General features: G+C 32.9%; 1 protein-coding gene across 4 annotated transcripts in view; it reads right to left on the reverse strand.

Moving 5' to 3' along the window:
- Nucleotides 1–6,049: 6,049 nt before the first annotated feature.
- The window catches only part of LOC149573136 (GPCR-type G protein COLD1-like), a 181,395-nt gene continuing 163,616 nt past the window's right edge, over nt 6,050–23,828 (reverse strand). For all 4 annotated transcript variants that reach the window (XM_089814319.1, XM_089814317.1, XM_089814316.1 and 1 more), the window contains 5 exons: nt 19,764–19,790; nt 19,446–19,532; nt 6,857–6,928; nt 6,625–6,755; nt 6,050–6,527 (listed from right to left, as the gene is read on the reverse strand). In XM_089814319.1, coding sequence (XP_089670445.1) covers nt 6,374–6,527; nt 6,625–6,755; nt 6,857–6,928; nt 19,446–19,532; nt 19,764–19,790 — 471 coding nt within the window. In that variant the 3' untranslated portion in view covers nt 6,050–6,373. The remainder of the gene's footprint in view (nt 6,528–6,624; nt 6,756–6,856; nt 6,929–19,445; nt 19,533–19,763; nt 19,791–23,828) is intronic.

Genomic DNA, 23,828 nt, shown 5'->3' on the forward strand with positions numbered 1-23,828 from the left:
GAAAAACTTTACAGGTAGTGGGATTGAATTGTGACATCAATAACAAACAAACATACGCATTGGTGAAGGCAATGAAATCATTCAAGTCATATTTAGTTAGGGCAAGTGTGATAACCAATGTACCAAATGCTGCAATAAAATAAATATTCAAACAAAAAACTATTGTTTTCATTTCCCCTCAAGGCAAATCATTTAAGAATTGATTCCTTTTTACCTTTGAATGTACAAATGATATAGTTGAATATGAGTCACTTTTATTAGGCCTTAGAATTATAAATAAGAATAGTATAAAAATACTATCTAAACTGATTCAAATTAATTGTATCATAGGTTGGAAATAGTTTTTTATAGGAAAAAAACAAAACTAAAATACTGTAAGAATGAAGTTTGTGATTCCATATAGACTTTTCATGCATTTGTAATAAGTTGGGTTAAAAGACCAAATGACATTTTAGTAGATTTTATGGCTGACTTGGCTATTAGGCATAATGAAATACCTTTTGATGAGGTAACTCAAGTAGAGAACAAAACAAGGCTATTGATACCTAACAATATGGAGAACTGGCAAGTCTTTGAAGATGATCAAGATGTGATGAAGTTCCTCACTTATGAAGGCCAATATGAGGACCATCATATTAACTTGAATGCATATGTAGAAAAAGAAGAAGGAAATGATATTTTATTTGGAAAATAAACTATACAATTAAAAACAAACAAAATTCCTAAGGGGTTTGTTGCATTGATTTTTTACCATAGAGATAGAGTGGAATTAAAGTCAGCTATTGTAAGTAATGATTATGTGGAGAAAATTAATCTTGTAAATGAGCACACCCCTAAGGAGGTATTTATTGGGAAAATGCTTATCCCCAAGATCATATCATATTTAATAAGCATGTCAAGGAAACATAGGCATGTATTTGCTTGGCCATATGATGACCTTGAATCTTGTAGAGAAGATTTGTTTAGCATGAAATTTCCTTAAAGCCAAATGCAAAACCATTTAGGAAAAGAAAATGGCCTATAAACCCAACAGTGGTCCCAAAGATGAAGAATTGATGAAGATGAGAGATGAAATAATCATAAAACCAATCAGATATTCAACATAGGTGTCTAATTTGTTTCCTAACAGAAAAAAGAATGGTGATATAATTATCCTTTTCCTAGTGTGGAAGCTTAATTTGTTGCAGAAAGTAACAAGGGATGAGTTTCTCTCCATAATGGATGGATTTTTAGGATATAACCAGGTGAATGTCAAAGAAAAAGAACAATATAAGACACCTTTCATTACACCTTGGGGAACATATATGTATGCAAGGGTACCTTTTGTATTTACAAATACTAGAGCCACTTTCCAAAGAACCATGGATAACCTTTGAAGGTTTGGTTGATTTCATTTTAGTTGTTCATCAAGATAATTCAACTGTGTTTTCAAAGAAAGATCACTACAATCACTTGGCAAATAATTCTTGAGAGCCTTAGAACATGATATATCACTCAATCCTAAGAAATGTCACTTTGCATTTATAGAAGGTAAGTTATTAGGGCATATTTTATCAAAAGAGGGTGTAAGGATAGACCCTAAAATGATTATTGTCATAGATAAAATCCAAGTGCCTAAAACAATAAAGGTTATCCATTTTTTCTTTAGTTAGAATAATTTTGTCAAGAGGTTTATATCTAATTTTTCAAAGATTGTAAAATTGATTGTAGAAAAGCTCAAAAGGGGGCAAAGGTCAAATGGAAAAATGAAGCCTTGGAAGCCTTTGCAAATATTAAAAGGGCAATAAAAGAAGCTCATTTTCTCAAATCTCCATACTTCTCCAAACCATTTTAGATATTTTCTTTTTCTTCCTATCACACAATAGTACTTGTCATGTTACAAAAAATTGATGTCAGTCATGAGAAACCTGCAACATTCGTTAGAAAAACTTTATAGGTAGTAGGATTGAATTGCAACATCAATAACAAACAAACATATGCATTGGTGAAGACAATGAAATCATTCAAGCCATATTTAGTTAGGGCAAGTGTGATAACCAATGTACCAAATGTTGCAATAAAATATATATTCAAACAAAAAACTATTGGTTGATGGTGCAAATGGATAAATCAAATCCAGGAGTTCAACATTGATATTCATATTATCACGCTTGTGAGAGGTTAAGGCCTAGAAAAGATTATGGAAGACTCAAAATTTGAAGCTTCTAAAGTGCATTAGGTAGAGTGTGAGGTAAGCATAGAACACTTCTCATGGTACAAGGATATTGTTTATTATTTAAGACATGAAATGTCAAGATGGATTAACTGATATCTAGAAAAGGACAATAAAAATTCATGTGGCTAGGGATGAATTAATTCCAAGTGACTTGTATTGGAAGAATAGAGGTGGTGTTCTATTATTTTGTTAACAAGTATATCATATAAAAGAAGTCCTTAAAGAGTTCCATGAGGGATTTTGTGGAGGTCGTTTCTAAGTGAAGACTACAACACATAATGTCTTACATGTTGATTAGTATTGGCCTCACTTTTTCAAGGATTAACACTCATATGTCAAAAAGTGAGATCTATGCCAAAAAAAATTTGGAAAGCTTAAGCATGATGGAGCCTTACCGCACAAACCTTTGCATCCTAAAGCATCATTTTCAAATGTAAGGAATTGATTTCATTACAAAAATTATTGATAAATAAAGTGGAGGGCACAAACGGATCCTAGTGGAAATAGATTGAATCACCAAATAGGTAAAAGCAATACCCCCTAGGTAGGCTGCTAGCAAGGTGGTAATAAAATTCTTGATGGAAAACGTATTGATTAGATTTGGAGTTCCTTACAAACTTATGGTAGACAATTGTATGTGTTTTATATCTAAAAAATTTTCTAATTTTTGTAAGTCCTATGAAATTATTTTGTCCTACTCTTCACCATATCATCAACAAGGGAATGGACATTTAGTCTAGAAATAAGAACATCCTAAAGATAACTAATGTTAGACAATAACAAGAGGGCCTTGGACTTAAGTTGAATCTAGCATTTTGGGCTAATAGGACCACTAGGGGAAAAAAGCCATGAGATTCTCTCCACATGAACTAGTTTATGGAAAGAAAACTAGGTTACCTTTGGTTAATTTGCTTCTGGTATATAAATTCATCAGAAAATAGCACCTTGAGGATATTAACTTTATGGAAGAAAGGATTGAACAATTAACTGAATTAGAGGAAGGCATAAGGGAAGCCTAAGCGAAGAACACCAAGAAGCAACAAGTCAAACTCATGCATGAATAAAGGTCATGTAACAAAGTTTCCAAGGAAGGTGAATAGGTACTAAAGTGGAATGCTAAGGACCAAAACAAAGGGTATACATGAGAAATCTAAAGAATTATAGCTTGACCCTTATGTTATTGTGGCCAATAGAGGAGAAAACACTTCTTACAGAATATTGAGGGTGAAATTCAAGAGCTTGCATTGCATTGCCAATACTTGAAAAGCTTCTTCCTATAGGGGAACAAAGAGTATTGATTACCTTTAGAATAGGTTGTTTTGGTTTTTCTTTTATGTCATTTCTTCTTAAAATATAGTTTTTAGTGGTTTTCTATCTTGAGATAACTAGGATCTCACTATATCTATAAATGAACATACGTACCCAGAAAGAACCTCTATTAGCACACAAATTTTGAATTTGATTGTCTTATTTAACAAATTTTGAGCTTATGTTTTTATCAATCTTCGATAATCGGGCTTATCTTTTATATCCTTAGCATATAAGTCATAAGAATACTTTATATATGTATTTTGGTTAAATTATGAGAATAGTTATTGCTAGATTGTGCATGTGTAGGATTGAATCAAAAGAGAAAATATCAACTAGACAATCTAATGTGACCTAGCCTTGAAAAAATAACCATCGATTGGAGTACTAAGGGCCAACATTGGTACACATGATGTCCTCTTTCTAGGCTACTCCTGATTGATGTCATTAAATAAATTGCATTATTCATGATAGTCATTTCAATTATCAATTGATGTTAGAATTTGGATTTAGGACTAAAGGATATGTATGTTGTCCAAGTTGTCTAGACATCATCTATGGACTCCTCAAAGTTTATAGGTCCAAGCCCATCTCATGAAGATTTATGAGACGCTAACCTAATCCATTACATTGGATTTAATTCTAACATCAATTGATAATCGAAATTACTATCATCAATAGTGCAATTGATTTAATGACATCAATCAAGACTATCCCAAAAAGGGGACATTACACATACTAATGATGTCCCTTAGTACTCTAGTCGATGGTTATTTTTTCAAGGCTAGGTCACATTAGATTGTCTAGTTGATATTTGCTCTTTTCATTCAATCCTAAACGTGCACAATCTAGCAATAAGTATTCTCATAATTTAACCAAAATACACAAAGTATTCTTATGAGCTAAGGATATAAAAGATAAGCCCGATTATCAAAGATTGACAAAAACATAAGCTCAAAATGGTAACATTGTGTCCTTACGGTCAAGAATCAAACAAGGAAAATATTGAAAATAATCTCATTTAATAATTTCTTGTAAGAATAATGGAAATCAAGACAATACTATTTGTAAGAATTAGAGTATTATTTATAGATTATATTATATTGTTATTGATTAATTTATAATTTTCATCTTTCCAAATGCTGACATCACTACACAAAATATATATAAAAATGTTGGTTCTTTGTAATTGACAAGGACAATAGTTGATAATGGTGAATAAAAGTACGACCGATATCAATGCGCTCATACTCATTTCTATTACACAAGTTTGTGGGCCTGTTACTAAGTTGTCACCTTTGTTCATGGTTTATAAAACTTGGTTAAAGATCGAGTCAATTAAGGGCCACCTGCTTATTTTATTAATGGTTATATAAACTTGTTTTGTCCTTTTGCTCGTCCATCGATCGTGAGGCCAATTAATATCAAGTTCTTCACTTATATATCACCCCAATCAACAAGGGGACGTTTCATGGGTGAGCTCTTCACTTGTATATCATCCCAATCAACAAGGCAACATTTTATGGGTGAGCCCTTCACTTATATATCACCCCAATCAACAAGGCGATGTTTCATAGGTTCACAAAATAGTTGTTACTCAAGTCACATGTATGGAGTACTATTCATATTTTAGTTTATGTAATGATTTGATGTTTGGTGAATTAATAATAATAGATTATTATTATTAATTTGATTCCTTTATTTAATTGATTAAAGATTAGTTTTTAATATTTATTAATAACTTATATCAACTATTTGCTTATTTATACTAGGTTGATAATATTGTTTTAACTATAACTATATAGTTGACTACTTAACTAATGCATTATTGAATTACTCATAATCGTTTAGCCATTTTATTTTATTCAATTACTTAACTATTTTAATTAGGAATATTAGACCATTGTGATTTTATATTGAATTATATTATTAGAGAAGATATTGAAACCATGATCATTCGTGTTTGAATCAAATTAATAGAGTAAAGCTACAACAATTCTAATGGATATTTTCTTGTTGAGAATATTATAATAGTGTATTTTCTATAATTATTACAATGACTATTGCTCTATCAACTCTTTGATATTCTTGTATGTTACAGTGTGAGTGATAGACAAGGTATGAGTATTTAATGATTCCAATAATTCAACTTGTCATACTGATTGAAAAAAAATCATATTTTTATAATCAGCTATATTTAATACAATCAGTTATTCTAGCTTTTAAAAAACAAGGAACATTACAATGCTTCAAATTAACGAGAAAATTTTAAATACTAGAAAAATTTGTAGTAGCAATAAATCATATGTTTTCTCTGCAAGTATTGCCTACTATAAATGAAATAAATCAGCAATTAACACTATATGATCAATTTCTTCCCCAATATGAGTTTTTCATTGACAAATACGAACACCAGCATTCTTCATTAATTAGAAGGCATTGTCCAACAAAGTGTGTTTACAGTACCTCCAAAGAGTGTTAAAAGTCAATACAAAAATGATAAGGGACTCAACTTTGACACAAAAATCAGAAGAATAAGGTAATAATTTGTGCATTCATATCGGTGTATAATATACTCATGTCTCAATAAAAAAACAGTTTAGAAAGTCAACTAGGAGACCTTCCAGATATAATTGGTTGAGGAAGTCAACTAGGAGACCTTCCAGATAAAATTGTGGTTGAAAATCCTTGGCGAATGGTAGTATAATTGAATGTTGGTAGTTAATTTTTGAAGTAATTGATATCAACAAGAAAATGGACAGAAGATTAAGTAATCTTGAATCATAGAACTATTTTGGCAAAATGAGATAGAAGACTGAATATTTAATTACATTATTTACATATTGACGCTTAATCAATGGGATGCTTATCAGCTTGACGAGAAGTATAGTGAACAGTGAGCAGCAGCAAAGAAAGAAAAGAACTTGCTACAAATATTGCATCAAACCAACGGTGGTAAAAATTAAATTGTATATCTCCTCCTAGCGCATCTGTAATTATCAATCTGCAAAGTGTAAGTTAGAAGTGTTAAAAACCGATCACATGGTAAAGAATTGGCTCATGTTGAAAAATATGTAAATAGGCACGAAAATATTGTTTACCTGTACTCGGTGGCAAGGCTCTTTCTAATTAGCAATATCGATGAAACAAAATACATCCCCATGATTTCAGACAAGAATAAAACTACATTTGTAGACGATCCGCTTCTTCCACTGGAGACTGCAAAGAAGAACTGCGGGGGGAAAAAACTTCACTGTTAACCATATGACAATATAATCCTAACATGCCATGAGAATTGTGTTTAAAAAGTGACGAGAGGCCTGAAAATGTCACCTTCATTAGGTTGGATAAGAAGCCTCTGACTGAAATTACAATTAGCATTCCTATAAATAACAGCGAGATATACTGCACCAAAGAAAATGTTAGATGTAAGGACCATCAATTCCATAGTACTAAGTTAATTCAAATCAAAAGTATTTTAAATACACGATTTGGAAAAGTTGAAGAGATGACAGTACTTGGAAAATTGTAAAACTTTATATTCAAGCATCCATAATTGAAGACGGAAGATAAAGATTACCTTAGACTCCTTTTGAATTCACTTCTAAATCAAGAATAGCCAATTTATTTTCCATTTCACAGACCAACCTTTTTTTCACTTTGACACGCAAGTAAAATGACCTATGAATTCAGGTGGAGAATTGAAAAAAGAAAAAGTATAAAATGAACTAGTGTTGGAAACAGTGACTACCGAGTGTAAACTATTGGAAGAAGATACTTTGTTCTAAATATCTAAAAGAAAAATCAGTTTTATTCTAAAAATATTGAAAATTTGATCTTAGATTGCAAATCGATTGTATTAGAAACCACATCTTGAATCACTCTCATTTTCATGAAATTCATTCTCGCTTTAAGTTGTTATCATCATAATTTATAATTAATCGGAATTACTCTTAAAGCCATTAAACTTATTTTGGAACCCAAAAAAAAAAACATGAAGAAATAATTGTCTGAGATACTGAAAATTTTATATGAACAAGCAATGTTTGTTGGAAACAGGAAATCTCTCATTTTCAAACAGAAAAACAACTTGTGCATTACAGGCCATTATCTTAACCTCATCAAGACAAATTTTGTTACTAATTTTTTATTGAACCGTTATATTGCCCTAGTAATTAGCAAATCTGTTGTAACCAAGCATTATAACAATTTGAATTTTGTATAAAGATCAAGTTGAACAGAAACTTTATGAGCATAAAATAGCTCATCAAGAGCTAATCTCATCACGCTTTTGTTTAAAGATCACATAGAAAGAATCAAATAGGCTGGAATATGTTAACAGTGAATGTTGAAAGCATTTGTTCCACATGCCAAATCACTTCTCATCGAGAAACTACGGTACTTCAGACGGAAACATGGTTGCTGCAGAAACATGAAAATCTCTGAATTAAAACCCTGATTTTCTTTGGTTTTGACTTCAGTAATTTGTATCTTAGTGGATGAATTGAGAAGCCACTGCTAGGATTTATTGATTGTTGTAGTGCAATTTGACAGGTATTTGCTTTGATTTTCAATTTTTATTTTCATTTTTGCTATTTCAAAACCTGCTTCTCTCTTTCTTTATTTTTCAATGTCTAGAATTTAGATGTTTTACAGCGTACATGGCAAGGCAAAAAGAACCTTGCATGGAAGCATGGCTTACTTGGTGCAACCAAGGGCACTGTGACTTGCCGTTATTGCAGGTTTAATATGAAAAGAGGTGATCGTCACTTCAAATACCATCTTCCTTGAATTGCTGGCCAAAATGTCAAGTTGTGTGGCCAAGTGGAGGAAGAAGTGTAACAAGTAAATTATGTACTTTCTAGTGACAAGGAAAAGTAGGAGGAAAGTAGTTGCATCAGTGATGAATTTCATGACCACCCCTGGTTTATCAAGAGACTATTACATTGGCCAGCAGACTCAATTTCCTCCACTCATACTGAATCGGAATTCAAACCATACTGATTACCTACCTAACATTTTCATTCCTTACAATGTTCTAGGTGCACCAATTTCACTTGAATGAATTGCATGGAGCTTAGAAAAGCACTAGTAGGTGACAATGGTGGCTGTAAATTTTTCAAACTAGAATGATGCAAATTTAATAGCATGTGTAGCTCATACAAGGTTGCAGTGATAAATATATTGACCATGTCAGAATTGTCAATGTGAGGCTTAAGATACCGATTCCACATGATTATAGAGGATCATTATTTGAGGAAGCCATAAAAAAATGCACAGTTAATAGAACAAAAGAGAACATAGCAGAGACAAGACTACAGTATGTTTTATTATGGATACAAAGATGGTGGGAACATGACTCTTGTTAACTTATAAAGGCCTCCAACGGCACATTGGTGTCATCGAACTCAATAGATGCCTTGCACAAAGTCAAGGATGCAAGGAAACTTCTTCAAGGGACTCATCTCACTATTTATTGCATTATTTGTGCTTCCCATTGCATGCAGATAAAGTTTGAGTGTTAGGAATAGATAAATAGAGAATATCAGTTAGATGCAAATATAACCAATATCACAAAGGAGTAGAGCACACATAAATGAACAGAAGACACAGATTTAACGCGGTTCACCCAATCCCTAGGCTACCTCCACCAAACAACAAGTCCAACATTATTATCCAATAACTTCAACCTGTTACAATCTTCAATCTCCCTTACACCTTAATACTGCTGCAATAAGCTATATATTTACATTAGGAAAAACCCTAACCCTAACCCAATATTACATCACTTAAGTGGGCTTAACAAGTCAACCCTAAACATACTTGACGAGTCAACCTTGGGAAATGGTATAGTACTATCCTGATCCACTACTTTCCTAATCAGTCGCCACAAATCAACATTGAGGACATTGGGAAGACTGAATAGGTCACAAGCGTGATTGGAAATACTAGAAAAATCACATATTCATCAAGCATACTTAGTTGTTTTTGCTTAATAAGAGGGCACACCAAAGGAGCTTGTGTGATTAGGGACTACCTTCTCTCAAGCAGATATAAAATGGAACATGATAATGCTTTTACCAAGAGCACAAATAGATACTTCAAGGTAGCATATAAACTTATAATTTATTAATTTTTTATTCTTTTACCTTTTTATTTGTTTAATGTTTTTCAATCAACTTAATTTTTTTAGTGGCAAAAATTTTTGATGAAGGTTGAAAATTTAGTTCATGAGAACAAAATGCCCATGGGTTATCTCTACAAGACCATGTATAAGGTAAAGATGTGATATTGCATTATTCTAGACGAAAGCAAAAGAAAACATTAAGTCATTTAGCAAACTGTTGATCATAAATGGATCAAGCAACCCAACAACCAAATAGATGTCATGGGTTATTACTTAAACCCCATCTTTTTCTTCCTAGACTCATTTTAGGGCTCATGAATAGGTTAAGGAAGACATTACCACATACGTAGAGAGGATAGTCCTTGACATAAACCTTAGAGATGCAAATCTAAATGGCTGCTAAGGGGAGACTGTTTTATTTGTATGTACCAAAATACTCTCAAACTCTCATTAAGTCCAACCTTATGAAAATTGGCGATTTCCATAAATAGAAAACTTCTCCAAGAAGTGCGAAGAGCTCCTAGATTTTTTAGCTCACCATGGTTGGTGATTCGATCTAGCCTATCATTGGCCCTTGTAGGCTAATTCAGTTGGTTAGAGGGTCCAAGTTGGTAGAACTGGAGGTCAAATCCCATTTTAGAGGACAAGAGAGTTCAGCATTGCTCTTCGTTTGGCTAGCAAACACATGTATACTATACACATACACACACTGTAACATTCTGATTTCCAGGGTCTAATTTATCATTCAACTTACTCAAGGAATACAGTTACTTATTTGTTTCATAGAAAGGCAGTTACATCATTCATGTTCATGTGAAGAAGATTTTACTGTTAAAATCAATTAAACAAAATTACTTAACTAAATACTTGAAATACTGTTAAATAAAATTACTTTTGAAATTGAAAATCACATACCTCGAAAAAAATGAGACTCAAAATCAACAAAGGATGCTTCTGCAACCACCCAGATTAGTCCACAAATACACTATAACAATTTCACAAGTTGACTATCATCTAAAAACTACTATCTCAAAATCATTTGATGATTACAACTTAATACCACTATAATTTAAATTAGGGCATCACATATTTTACCAATTAGGGCATCAATTACCATCAGTTCATTTAGGGCTTTTGATACCGCTTTACCACTTAGGGCTTCCGCAATCACGAATTCAATTAGGGTTTTCGATACCATGGATTCAGTTAGGGCTTCCAATACCACTGTATCATTTAAGGTTCCAGCTATCACACAATCAATTAGGGCTTCAAATTTCTTTTCCTCCCAATTGCTTATCTATGACAATTTCTCGAGATTAGATAAATACTTATATTCAATATTCATTTATATGAAAGTGAAATGATGATAACAATGAAATACTTCAATTTAATCTTACCTTCTCATAAACAAAAATGATAATACCTGTTTCCTGTAAACAATTGAATGCATGGCTTATCTCTGTCTGACGCATATCCGACATCTTTAGAGAGGTGAAACATTGTCAGGGGATTTACCACCTAACCTCGGACCACACTATATCCCCACACAATCTCTAACGAGAAAGGTCCTCCCTACCCTGAATTGACAAGGGTCATCTTACCATCCACTGGGCTTACTGGTAGTTAACTCACCATACGACTTGGCAACAGGAGATCACAATAGCAGGATTGTGCATGAGCTATCAATTAATTCATATTAAATGATAAATATTAAAATAACATAACTGATACTGATTTGATTATTACAGATTTCCTCTTTAAAGATCTCAACAATTTGACAACATTCTTCCTAAGTGGAACATGCATGAGCTAATGCATTAATTTATTATTTTATATATATAGTTTTGCTGGTATCATTCTTGTATTTTCTTTTACAGGTTCATCTACACCTCCTCACCATAATCAGGCCGTCAGGCCGGTGACTCCTTGGTGCCTGAACAGTTAACTTTCTTGAACCTCTTTACAATATATAGGCTCTTCAGCCTGTGAATTCCTTGGTACTCTGATTTGTTACTCGTTTCAAATATGAATATTATTCCATATTGTAAAACCTCTTTATCAAGAAAAGAAATCATTCAAGAAGACTTGCTAAGATATACTTGATCAATTATTATAATGATGAATTTCTTTATCTAAAACAATACTAAGGCAGTCGATTTATTCTTGAAAGATATTTTAAAACTGGAAATAAGTCTGCAGTCAGCTTCAACTAATGTTCTGTAACATTAACAATTCAAAGGTGATCAGTATGTGATATGTTTGACCCTCATACAGTTCATGTTCTCTTTCAGATAAGGGAAAATGACAATCTTGCATTTCTTATTGGAAACATCAAATTTTATGTTGAACATATGTATGGCCGACTCAGCATAACAAAGGAAAATAAATGAAAAGAAAGAAAAATGTCTCTTACGTGACACTATCACTATAATTTGGCTTTAGCTCGCTTCTATGCACTATATGCAATGGTGATTGGTAGTAATGAAAAACAAATGTAAAGTTATCAGACTTCGGCGCTAAGGCACAGTATTCTATTCAATGGAAGCAGGGATCATTCACGTATGGAAGGTAAATGATAAAGCAATGGTTCTTGATACATGACAAGGAATGCATAAATAAGCTTTAGCCAACCTTACGGCTACCCAACAGTTACAAAAGATCATGCTTGATTTTTTATTTAATCGGCTAAAGGAAAGATGAAAGAAGGAAGATAAAAAGTTTTAAAAAGTTTATAATTATTAAAATCTAATAAGCAACATCACTTAATTAATAAATAATAAGAACCTAACTCTATGGCTTCCATCCGTTACAATAAACCTTACGAATTCCAATCATAAATTCGACTTAGATTCCCAAGTAATAAATCGATTAAAAACATAAAAGAGAAGAGGAAACGATAAAAAAGGGAAAACATTATAAAATAGTTCCGAGTACCAAATATTAAATTGATTCCAACCAAATGCTATTTGGCTTAAAGCGAGGAATAATAAAATAGAGTTATAATCCAAACGTTATTAAATTATGAACATTATTATAATCTTATAGGTTCATATAAACATCATTTTATTAAATTTTAATGGTGCCAAAGCATTTTTATATTATATGCATGTTTATAAATATTAATTAAAATAATATGATGAAAGATATATTAAAATCCTTTAAGATACGATTTGTATTTAAACTCAATTAATTTAATTTAATTATTAAATAACTCATGCAAGTCCTGTAGATGTATTTTGTCTAGGGCTTTTACCCGTATGCCTAGTGATGGTGATGCCCTGCCTAATTCTTTTCTGACAATGCTTCCACCCCTTCGACATGCTTCCTGCAAGGAATTTCTCAGTAATTAAACTATTTATTCATAAATAATCATAATAGTTAACCTTTCATCTTAATTTCATGAATTCATGATTAACAATCAACTATCATGTCCTCTTCCCTTGAAATCCTAACGACCAACTAACTTACCATTTCGCCAAATTATATCAAATTAAACTATCAACTGATTTCATGCAAACCTCAATGGCTATATTTCAAGCTAGGTCAAAAATTGGGATGTAACACACACCAATCAAAAGTAGCTCATCTAGCTTTTTTTTCCTAGTGTCTTCCTGATGCTTCTGGTGAGGAGGGTATCTATTGTCTATTGAGTTCCATTGTCAAACGCTTCACGAGATTCAATAGAAAACTTCTCTACATTAGATCTGCATCCTTTCTTTTCCTTTTTGATTGATACATTTGGTTTAGATATGGCACTAAGAGTCTCGAAGATGGTGTAATTCTTTACAAAAACAACCAATTTATATTATCAGCGTAATCCTCATCGATATACTTCATAAAAGGGCATGAACTTGCATAGTCAAAAAACTTATCATCATCCTCACTAGCCTAATTGAGTTCATGTAAATAATCATTCATGAGTTCTTGACAATTTAGTGGAGTTGAAGTGCACGTGTGAACATCCTAGCAATGGATGATATATCCTAGTATTGCACATTATTGGTGTCAAAGAGTCTTCTACTAGAGTACTTTACTTATGTGTCCTATTCATACCTGGGTGGTTAAGTCATCTTAGGAAATTTTACTTTTTGTATGTCATATGATGTGCATATGCAATCTTAGGAAAAGTACACCTATTAAATTATTTCAGCAGCTTCAATATGATAACAAAGCTTTGAGTTTGCAAACCCTTCTTGTCAAGGTTTCTTTATCATTAAGTCCAAACAACCCAACTCTATTAGGATCAATAGTAAACTCACTAGGGTTTGGGTTTATATGCTATTTTAGATGATCCTCAAAACTTTTTAGGTGTGACAGGTATGTGGGATAATGCTATGGACAAGGAGTATTCTTCTTTCGTGAACAATCATTCATGGGATCTTGTACCTCTTCCTAAGAGAAAAAAGTCGGTTTGTTGTAAGAGGGTCTATCAAACCAAACATGTAGTCGATGATTCCATTGACAAGTACAGAGCATGTCTCTAGGCTACAAGATTTTCACTAGTTAGGGCATTGATTACTCTAAGACCTTTTCTCTTATTGCCAAGATAGATTCTTTTCATCTTGAACTTCCACTAGTTGCACCACATGGATGGTTAGCATACTAGATTGATGTGAAGAGAGTCTTTCTACATGACGATCTTCATGAGGATATCTCTATGTAGCAACCTCTAGGTTTTGTGCAAGATCCTTCACTTTTGCAGGATTTACCATTTAATTAAGAATTCTATTCGTATAGAACTTTCACTAGTTACATCACATGGATTGTGAGCATACTAGATGGATGTGAAGAGTTTCTTTTAGCATGCTGATCTTCATGAGGAAACCTGTAATGCAGCAACCTCTATGTTTTGTGCACAATTCTTCACTTGTGCAAGACTTGCCATTCACTCAGCAATGCACAAAACCCATTTACATTGCCTAGTATAACTAATTAAGGGATGTGTGACACATGTTAGCATCTCCATCCACCTATATACATTATAATATCATATCCCTAGGTACATAGCATTTTCCTGATTTTACAAAGCACTAACCAGAAATCACTTAAAGAACTCCAATAGTAGTATTACAAGTATAACCTTCATCTATATTGATAACTCTGAGAATTAACATTCAGACTCTATGAGGGATTAGACAAACAAATGTTTTCTTTACACATTTTCAATCTTATGTACTTATTTCTGTCTAGAATGCTTTACAAAATTATTTTTAAATATGTTTTATTGGCCCTTGGGTCTATCATTTTCCTATTTGTAAAGGGTTTTAAGAGCTGCATTTTTTAACTTGATACCATTTGTAATGTCCCCACTACTAGGGTTAGTTTGGGACAAGAAATAGCTGCAAAATAAAATGTTAGAATTTAAACAACAATAGAACTAACTATACTATCTACCCTCTATCCTAACCCCAACCTTAAATACGTCTCCACATTAGGATCAATAACCCTCTTGAGAACTCTTAAGTTCTCGGTTACTTCTTTGTCTTCAATGAAGTGCTCTCTTTAACATCCTTCCTAGAAGAGACATCCTCTATCCACAGCCCTTGTCACATATGCATATGTTAACATCTAGGGAATATTCCGGCGATAAAACCATATTAAGATCACTCTCTTCCTAATGGGACTCTCTTGATCTTAACAATTAATCATTTTCCTAGTACATCATATTTATACATTTACTTTGCATATAAGTAAAGGTTATTCACAAAATAAATATTCATGCCTTTCTTAATGAATAATCCTTCATACCTTCCTTAATAAATCATTCATATCTTAAATGTACTATCCCCCTTAATAAGTTATTCAAAAACAATGTTACCTTACTATATAATGATTAATATCTATTTAATATTTGTTCCATATATAAATCAGCAATGTATTTAATAATTTATGGTACGATAGTAACAAGAATCACGATGATTCACGCGAGTTGGCGATTTGATTCAAGCCAAATGATTTTTTGTGAATTGGTGAATCGAATCAGCGATAAAGGGTATATGAAATAAGTTACTCACTAAATTTCAAGGGTTTTTTTAATTTAACAATTCGTGGCCGATTCGATTACAATTCGTGGCCGATTCGATTCCAATTTGTGATTCGATTCGACCTTGCCGATTCCAATCTGATTCCGATTCTCATTACTTTGATTTATACTTACATTTGGGACCGATACCCAATACCACCTTGTACTTTTACCCAATAGATGTCCTTAATCCTCTAATCTGCTAATGCTTATCCTTGTACGATCAGTTCTCATTGACCTGCACCGTGTCTTTATTTTCCTTCTTTGATAGGGGCACGTGTTCCCTTGAGCCTTGCTCGACCCACTCTGCCCCCGTAATTCATATATGGTTCGACTACCACATCAAAATAACTCTCTAAGCATCCATGTGGCAAGGTCCCTAACTTTTTTGTCGGTCTTTCATCCACGTCAACCATCCAATGTTTGGAACTCACAATGTTCTAATTTGTGGTGTCAATGTTCTGTCTTTCTCCATCCTATTCCTTCCTCTCATTTGCCCAACATTATTTATGTGTTAAATTCGCATATGCTCAAGTGGTGAGACACTTGACACATGGGTCCCACAAATATGTATCGACGTGTCATGTTGTGTATTGCTTTATTTATGAACTATTTACTTATTAATATAAGTTGATATTAATCATCTAAATAGAATTAGATAATTGATTTATTTATTTAGTTGAGCTATAATCAAGCAAAGAACTATTAGTTTAATTTAATATTAATATTGTTTATTTATCTATTGTTGTCTAATTAGAATATATAATTTATCAATCAATTATCATTTTTTTATTTAATGCTTATAGGGATATCACTTATTAGATTTTATTATTAGAGGGGATATTATAGTCCTACCCTCCCAAAAATCGTTTGTCCTCGAGCAATTACAATTTCCATTTGATATGTTGGATTGTTGACTAAACATTAAATTCTTATCAACTCCCTTTCAATTTCCAAGTTTGATTTCAACAGTATAAATCTGAGTTGAGAGGTAAATTGATAAGTGTATATATTAAATGATATGAGTGATTCAATTAAGAGGCGTTATAGGATTTGGTGATTGTATCATATATAATGACATATGGTGGGTCATTAAATAGATTTCATAATGTTTAGGTTGGTGACTTATCCAAAGCATAATTTGATTGATGACTTCATGATTGAAGGGTGAATGTATGATGGAATGAAAACATAGTATGATCGATCCTTATAGCTTTGATATATTTTCCTTGATGATTCATTTAATGAAATAGATTGAATAGGTTAGGATATTGAGCTTAAGTACTTTTTGTTTCATACATTACCTCCTTAAGAAGATGAAAATCTCAATGCCACGGAGTGCTAGATACCTATCTACTGTTAAATCCTGATAACTTGAACATATTAATGTTCTACTTTTTTCAGATCAGATAGATCTAAATGCATGTCATTTCCTTTATATATGGTCTCATGATAATTACATCTCCCTTAGAACAGATCGGCGATTTGCTAGGCATATTTATATGACTTCTATTGACTATTGTAGTTAACTAAGTATTAACTATTAGTTAAAGAGCAAGGGCGCCGATTTTTGGAGGAGTAATTTGTTTCATGGAGGGCCGACCTAGATGGGGTTGTGTCTATTTGAAAAGACAAGACTGTTGGGTAATATATAAGGAGGAGCAAGATTGTGGATAGAAGACACACAATACAATTTTAAGTCTGCTTTTCTAGCAATCTACTCCTTGGCTATTTAGTGCAAAAATAAAATATAATTTCTAGAATTTATTGCAGACTTCCAGAACAATTAACATTCAGCCCAAAATTATAGTAGATCAATTTGTAGCAAGGTAATAATACTACATCAGTGTTATATCTTCAGAATTTGCAGAAAACTTACATCTACGAGTGGGCTCTCTCAAGGCATTAGGACTGCAAGTTTGTACCTATCTTAGACTCTTTCCTCAAGGCTTTTGGAATCATGTTCTTAACCATGTTGGACTCTTTCCCCAAGGTATTCGGAACCCATGTCCTCACCTATCTTGGAATCTTTCCTCAAGGTATTGGAACCCATGTCCTTACCCATCTTGGGATCTACCTATCTTGAGTGGATTTACTCTGCCTCTCCCCTCTTGACAATAAATGACTTATATTCACCATTTGCCTAATAATTTTTCCAGGCTTCTTTGTCACATGTATTCAATAGTTTGAAATATTTATAATTGTATTTTCCCTATAGGATGGCAAGATCATGCTCTAATACCACTGTAATGTCCCCACTACTAGGGTTTGTTTGGGACAAGGAATACCTGCAAAATAAATGTTACAATTTAAACAATAATAAAATTATTTATACTTCTACCCTCTATAATAACCCCAACCTTAAAGACGTCTCCACATTGGGATCAATAACCCTCTTGAGGACTATTAGGCTCTCGATTACTTCTCTGTCTTCTATGAAGTGCTCCCTTTAAGGTCCTTCCTAGAAGAGACATTCTCTATCCAGGGCCCTTGTCACTTATGCACATGTTAACATCTACGGAATATTCCGACCATAAAAACATATTAAGATCACTCTCTTCCTAATGGGATTCCCTTGATCTTAAGTTATTAAGATCACTCTCTCCCTAAAAGGACTCTCTTGATCTTAACAATAAATCATTTTCCTAGTACATCATATTTATACATTTACCTCACATATAAGAAAAGGTTATTCACAAAATAAATATTCATGCCTTCCTTTAAAAAAAATTCATATCTTAAATGTAATATCCTCTTTAATAAGTTGTTCACAAACAATGTCAACTTATTATTTACTATTTAATGATTAATATCTATTTAATATTGATTTAATATTTGTTCCATATATTCAAAGGTTCAAACTATTCTTTTTACATATCAGCAATGTAAATATACTTACCTTTGGGACCACTACCCAATACTATTCTTTTAACATATAAATCAACAATGTATTTATACTTACCTTTGGGACTGCCACCCAATACCACCTTGTACTTTTACCCAATACATGTCCTTAATCCTCTAATCTGCTAACGTTTATCCTTGTATGGTCAGTTCTCATTGACCTGTATCGTGTCTTTATTTTCCTTCCTTGATAGGGGCACGTATTCCCTTTAACCTTGGTCAACACCTTAATTCATATATGGTTTGATTACCAAATCACAATAACTCTCTAAGCATCCACGTGGCAGGGCCTCTAACTTTTCTGCCAGTCTTTCATCCATGTCAACCATCCAATATTTGGAACTCGCAATGTTCTAATTTGTGGTGTCAATGTTCTATCTTTCTCCATCCTATTCCTTCCTCCCATTTTCCCAACATTATTTACATGTTAAATTTGCATATGCTCAACGGGTGAGATGCTTGATGCATGCATCCCACAGATATGTATCGATGTGCCATGTTGTGTATTTTATTTATGAACTATTTGATATTAATCATCAAAATAGAATTGGATAATCGATTTATTTATTTAGTTAAACTATAATCAAGCAATACATTATGAGTTTAATTTAATATTAGTATTGTTTGTTTATCTATAGTTGTCTAATTAGAATAGATATAATTTATCAATCAATTATCATGTTTTTATTAAATGATTATAGGAATATCACTTATGAGATCTTATTATTAGAGGGGATATTACACCATTTGAGAAATCATAAACATTTCAATGTTTCATGCTACTTGGCATTGTGACCATTAATCAGAGATTTTCACAGCTTTCAGAAAAAGTTATATTAGCAAATTTTAAATCTTCAAAGGTTTTTTACCTGAGACCATAAAGCAGCATTTATGCCAATGTCAAAAAACTGCAAGAAAATGCTTATTGACATTGTCACTGGATCCACAGAATTTGCCTGTAAAAAGGTACCAGAATAACTGTAGTTAATTAACTGAACCTAAGAGAACAGGTAGCTCCGTGGTTAAATAACCAAGGAGATAGCTCTCCCCATCTCCAACTAATTATGATTAGCAAAAATAAGCTACAAATCAGAAACAGTATTATTTTAATTGGTTCAAAATATGCAATATTGAATCATGAGCACAAAGAATTGAACAGAAATATCAAAGACTTTGAGGACCCATACCTCCTTAAAGACAACACTTTGTAAGGCCTGCAAGAGAAAAAGAAAAGAGTCAATTGTTGAAGCTGACAATTTGTTATATTTGTTTAAAAAATTAATAACCCAATAACCTTAATATAAACCAAATGATCAAATTTGCATTTAAATTTATTATGATACCAAGCTTTACGAGAGAAATATTCCCACAAAAGAAATCCATTAAAACTAAAAGTGAATTTTCCTTCCAAACTTCACAAACAGTCTCTAGAGTGTATTAAATTCCCCTCATCCTATTCAATCACAATTGCACAAATATAAGTACTTCTCAAGCCCTTATAAGTTTGGAATGCATCAGAGCAGAAAGAGAAAAGCAAAGTTACATGCAAAAACCGAAAATGCAACATTTCATTTTTCTAGCTTAGTTTCATCCTCATCATGAGACACAATGTATAATCCTCAACCAAGTAATTGAGTATAGCGAGAAAGAATACCTACTAATCTTATTTAAGGGATAAACGTAAATATGAAAACTGATGGTATAAATATTTATGGATAAACCATAAACCCTTATTTTTTGTTCTACAACTAGTTGACTACAATTGCACAAATATATGCATTCATCGAGTTGTATAAGTTGGGAAACCATGAGTGTAGCAATAAAGAAAACAAAAGCTACATGCAAAAACTAAAGATGTGACATCTTACTTTTTCAGCTTAGTCATATCCTCACAAAGAAACACCATGTATGGTCCTCAACCGAGTTATTGAATATAGCAAGAAAAACAATGCCTACTAGCCTTAGTGAAGGCATAAATGTACAAAGGCTAACTGATGCCAAAACATAGGGAGCATCCCCCATCCCCACCCCACTTTTCTGTGATGGAGATGTCTCAAGGACTTGGGGACAGGGACAGGGTGCCCCTTATTGTCCTGCCATCACCATCAGAATGGCTGAGGACAGCCAGGAGTCCCCTAAGTGTCTCGGGGACACCTAGGAGTCCCCTGAGTGTCTCGAGGACTTCTGGAAGTATCTTGTCTGTGGACATTTAAGAAGTGTGTGTGTGTGTGTGTGTGTGTGTCTTTGCGAGCTAATAAGATATATGCATATATTTTTGGCTGATTGAAGCACATTTTCAGATTGTTTGCAAACCTGATCTGAACAATTTACGAGGGTTTGCAGCTGCTATTGCATACATTATTGCTGATTACATAAATAAAATTCAGACCTAAGGTTTCTACGTTGGTGTTTCCATGTTTACAATTCATGTGATGCTAATGAAATGTTTATCAAAAAAAATCATTATTCAATTCGATTTTCATATATAGTTCATTTCAATTTTAAGGGTTTCATATAATCAGTGGTGAATACGGTATTAGTCTCCATTAAATATCAAGCATAATCAATAGTCATATTTGACACATACAATTCCTATTTAGAATTTTAGTATTTGCAATATTGCTACTTTACTGATTTGCCAAAGTTTCATTTGAAACGTAGTTCTTATACATTTGTGCATAGATAGTTTTCCTAGCATTATATGTATATCAGCACCACCCCTCACCACCCACTTCCGCCATTCCCCTTTTGACCCCGAACTTAGACCCTTCGTCCCTGAATCCCATCCCCTTGTCCCCAACGGATGGTTGAACATTGATAATTATTGATAAAACATATACCTTTATAATTCATGTCTACTACTAGTTGTTAAGCAACATTTATGGGATGATTTTATTAGAATATTTTTAGTACCTTAGCTCTTTGCTATTTTTAGCTAGCTCTTATATTGTTTTAATAAATGGTTATTAAGGCTCTTCTTTTGAGTTGTCTTAATTAGTTTTTGGTTAGTCATGTATATTTACACAACATTGCTTTTTTATTATAAGCTTTTATAAACTCTATAAATTCAATTGAATAGCTAATAATACATCATGTTTCTAGAGTTTTGTGGTATCAAAGATAAATATTCCTGGGCGAATTCACTTTGTCATCTGAAATTTGAATTTTTGTTTGTCATCCAAATTCGTCAAAGGTGTTTATTCTGGTGACTGCTCGTGTTTGAGAAAGACCAGTATTCTTTTTTTTAGCAGCCCTGTGCAAAACAAACATTTGATTGTTCCATCTGTTGCTCACATTTTTTTGATGTAGAAGTTTCTAATATAGGTGGCTTTGTCCTTCAACGTGATTTTTTTGCATTTTCCATCCCGTGAGCTGAGCGATTTTCTAACCTGCGTGAAGATTGTTTTGCTTCTATAACACACAATTTTCACATTTTAAAACTCACAACCCATGTGTTTTAGCAGCTAAAAATTGCCACTCAAAATTGTGTTCCTCTTCAGATCTATGCACACACTTTTCTCAGCATTATTTGAGATCTTTGGCTATCAAATACCTATGTTTTTCAGTTTGTCGCTTGCGCACAGTTCTACAACTTTTCCACGTATCTCAGTGCTTGTCGGGGAAATGCAATTAGGGCTTTATGCAAATTGCATTCTGAGCAATCTTTTCTGATTTTTTTGGTCATTGAACCCTGATCTGAACTTCCACATCTTAGGGTTTTTTTTTTCTCAAAATCAGTTTTTTTTACTCAACCAGGGTCAAATCAAGACAAATTCAGGCATACATTGGTGATCAACTACCATTAGCTTACTACACCTTACATGCCACAGCAAAATGGTGTCGTTGAGCACAAAAATCGTATAATCACTGAGATGGTTGATCGATGTTGCAGCACAAAAATGTTTCAAAGAAGTTTGGGTTGAGGTAGTCTTTACAACAATTTATCTTCTGAATCAGTCTCCCACACAAGTCATTACACAGATCAACCCAAAAGAAGCTTGGTCTGGACAGAAGCACAAAATTAGTCATTTGAAGGTTTTGGCTCTACAACTAGTGTTTGGATTCTAGATGCCACTCACACCAAAACAGATTCCAAGACTCGAAATTGGTGTTCACAAGTAATTCATGGCATGGATTACTTGCACAAACATTAGTCATCACCTTAATCCAATTTGTCAAGACTTGGTCAAATATTAAATACTCCAAGTCATCGATCTGCAAGTAATATGATAGATCATAACTAGATCTAAGACAGGCTCAATATGAACATCATTACTTGATCTGTTGGATCAATCTTTGAGATCATTTCTTGACCTTGCCAAGAGAAGAATAAATATGTTTAGAATCTGCAAATATAGATTTTAGTATACTTGTCATTGCATTTTGGTATAAGGGTGATTGATTTAACTTCAAAGATTTATGATGATTATAAAGCATAGCAATTTATATAAATAATTAGATCAATCACCCTAATATCTGACCAAAGCTACTATGTTAACACTCCCTCTTAGATAAATAAGTATAAATCAATTTAGATATCACCTAACTCATATCAAGGAATATAGAGAGCATCAAGTCACATTACATTATTATATCCTAGTTATGGTCTGTGCACTGACATCACGTCACACACTATCCACCATGATTATCTCATAAAGAACATAATGATATGCAACAGATATCACGACTCGTGATATCTTATCAAAATGTCCAAGAGATACTAACTATCATGACATGTACACGAATATCAAGTCACATGATCATCATGATAGTAAATATTATAAAGTCGTCACCTTACAATGTTAGATACAAGTCTATATTATCAAAAAGAACATTACCTTTCAATAATGTACACAGGGGGCCCATAAAGTCATAGAGCCACACATGATAAAAGAGTTTACACATTAAACATCTTATATATATATATATATATATATATATATATATATTAGTACAAATATAAATTTTGAGACTTAGTCTCAATAAATTAGATTTCAACCATACCAAGTTTATTTTTTAAGTGTTCAACTTTAACTCCAACCGGATCACATTCCTTTCTACCATATCTCTCACACAGTGGTATGGAATCTCTATATGCTTAGATCAATCATGGAACACTAGACTCACTGAGAGCTTACTACAACTTTGATTGTCGCAATGGATGGTAGTAGGTTTCAAGGGCTCACCAAATAGTCCCACAATCAACTTTCGAAGCCATACTACCTCTTTGGCTCCCATTGAGGATGCAAAGT

The sequence above is a fragment of the Cupressus sempervirens genome, chromosome 2 (genome assembly GCF_028749045.1).
Source record: "Cupressus sempervirens isolate cs-2001-9-10 chromosome 2, ASM2874904v1, whole genome shotgun sequence".
Classification (NCBI taxonomy): domain Eukaryota; kingdom Viridiplantae; phylum Streptophyta; class Pinopsida; order Cupressales; family Cupressaceae; genus Cupressus; species Cupressus sempervirens.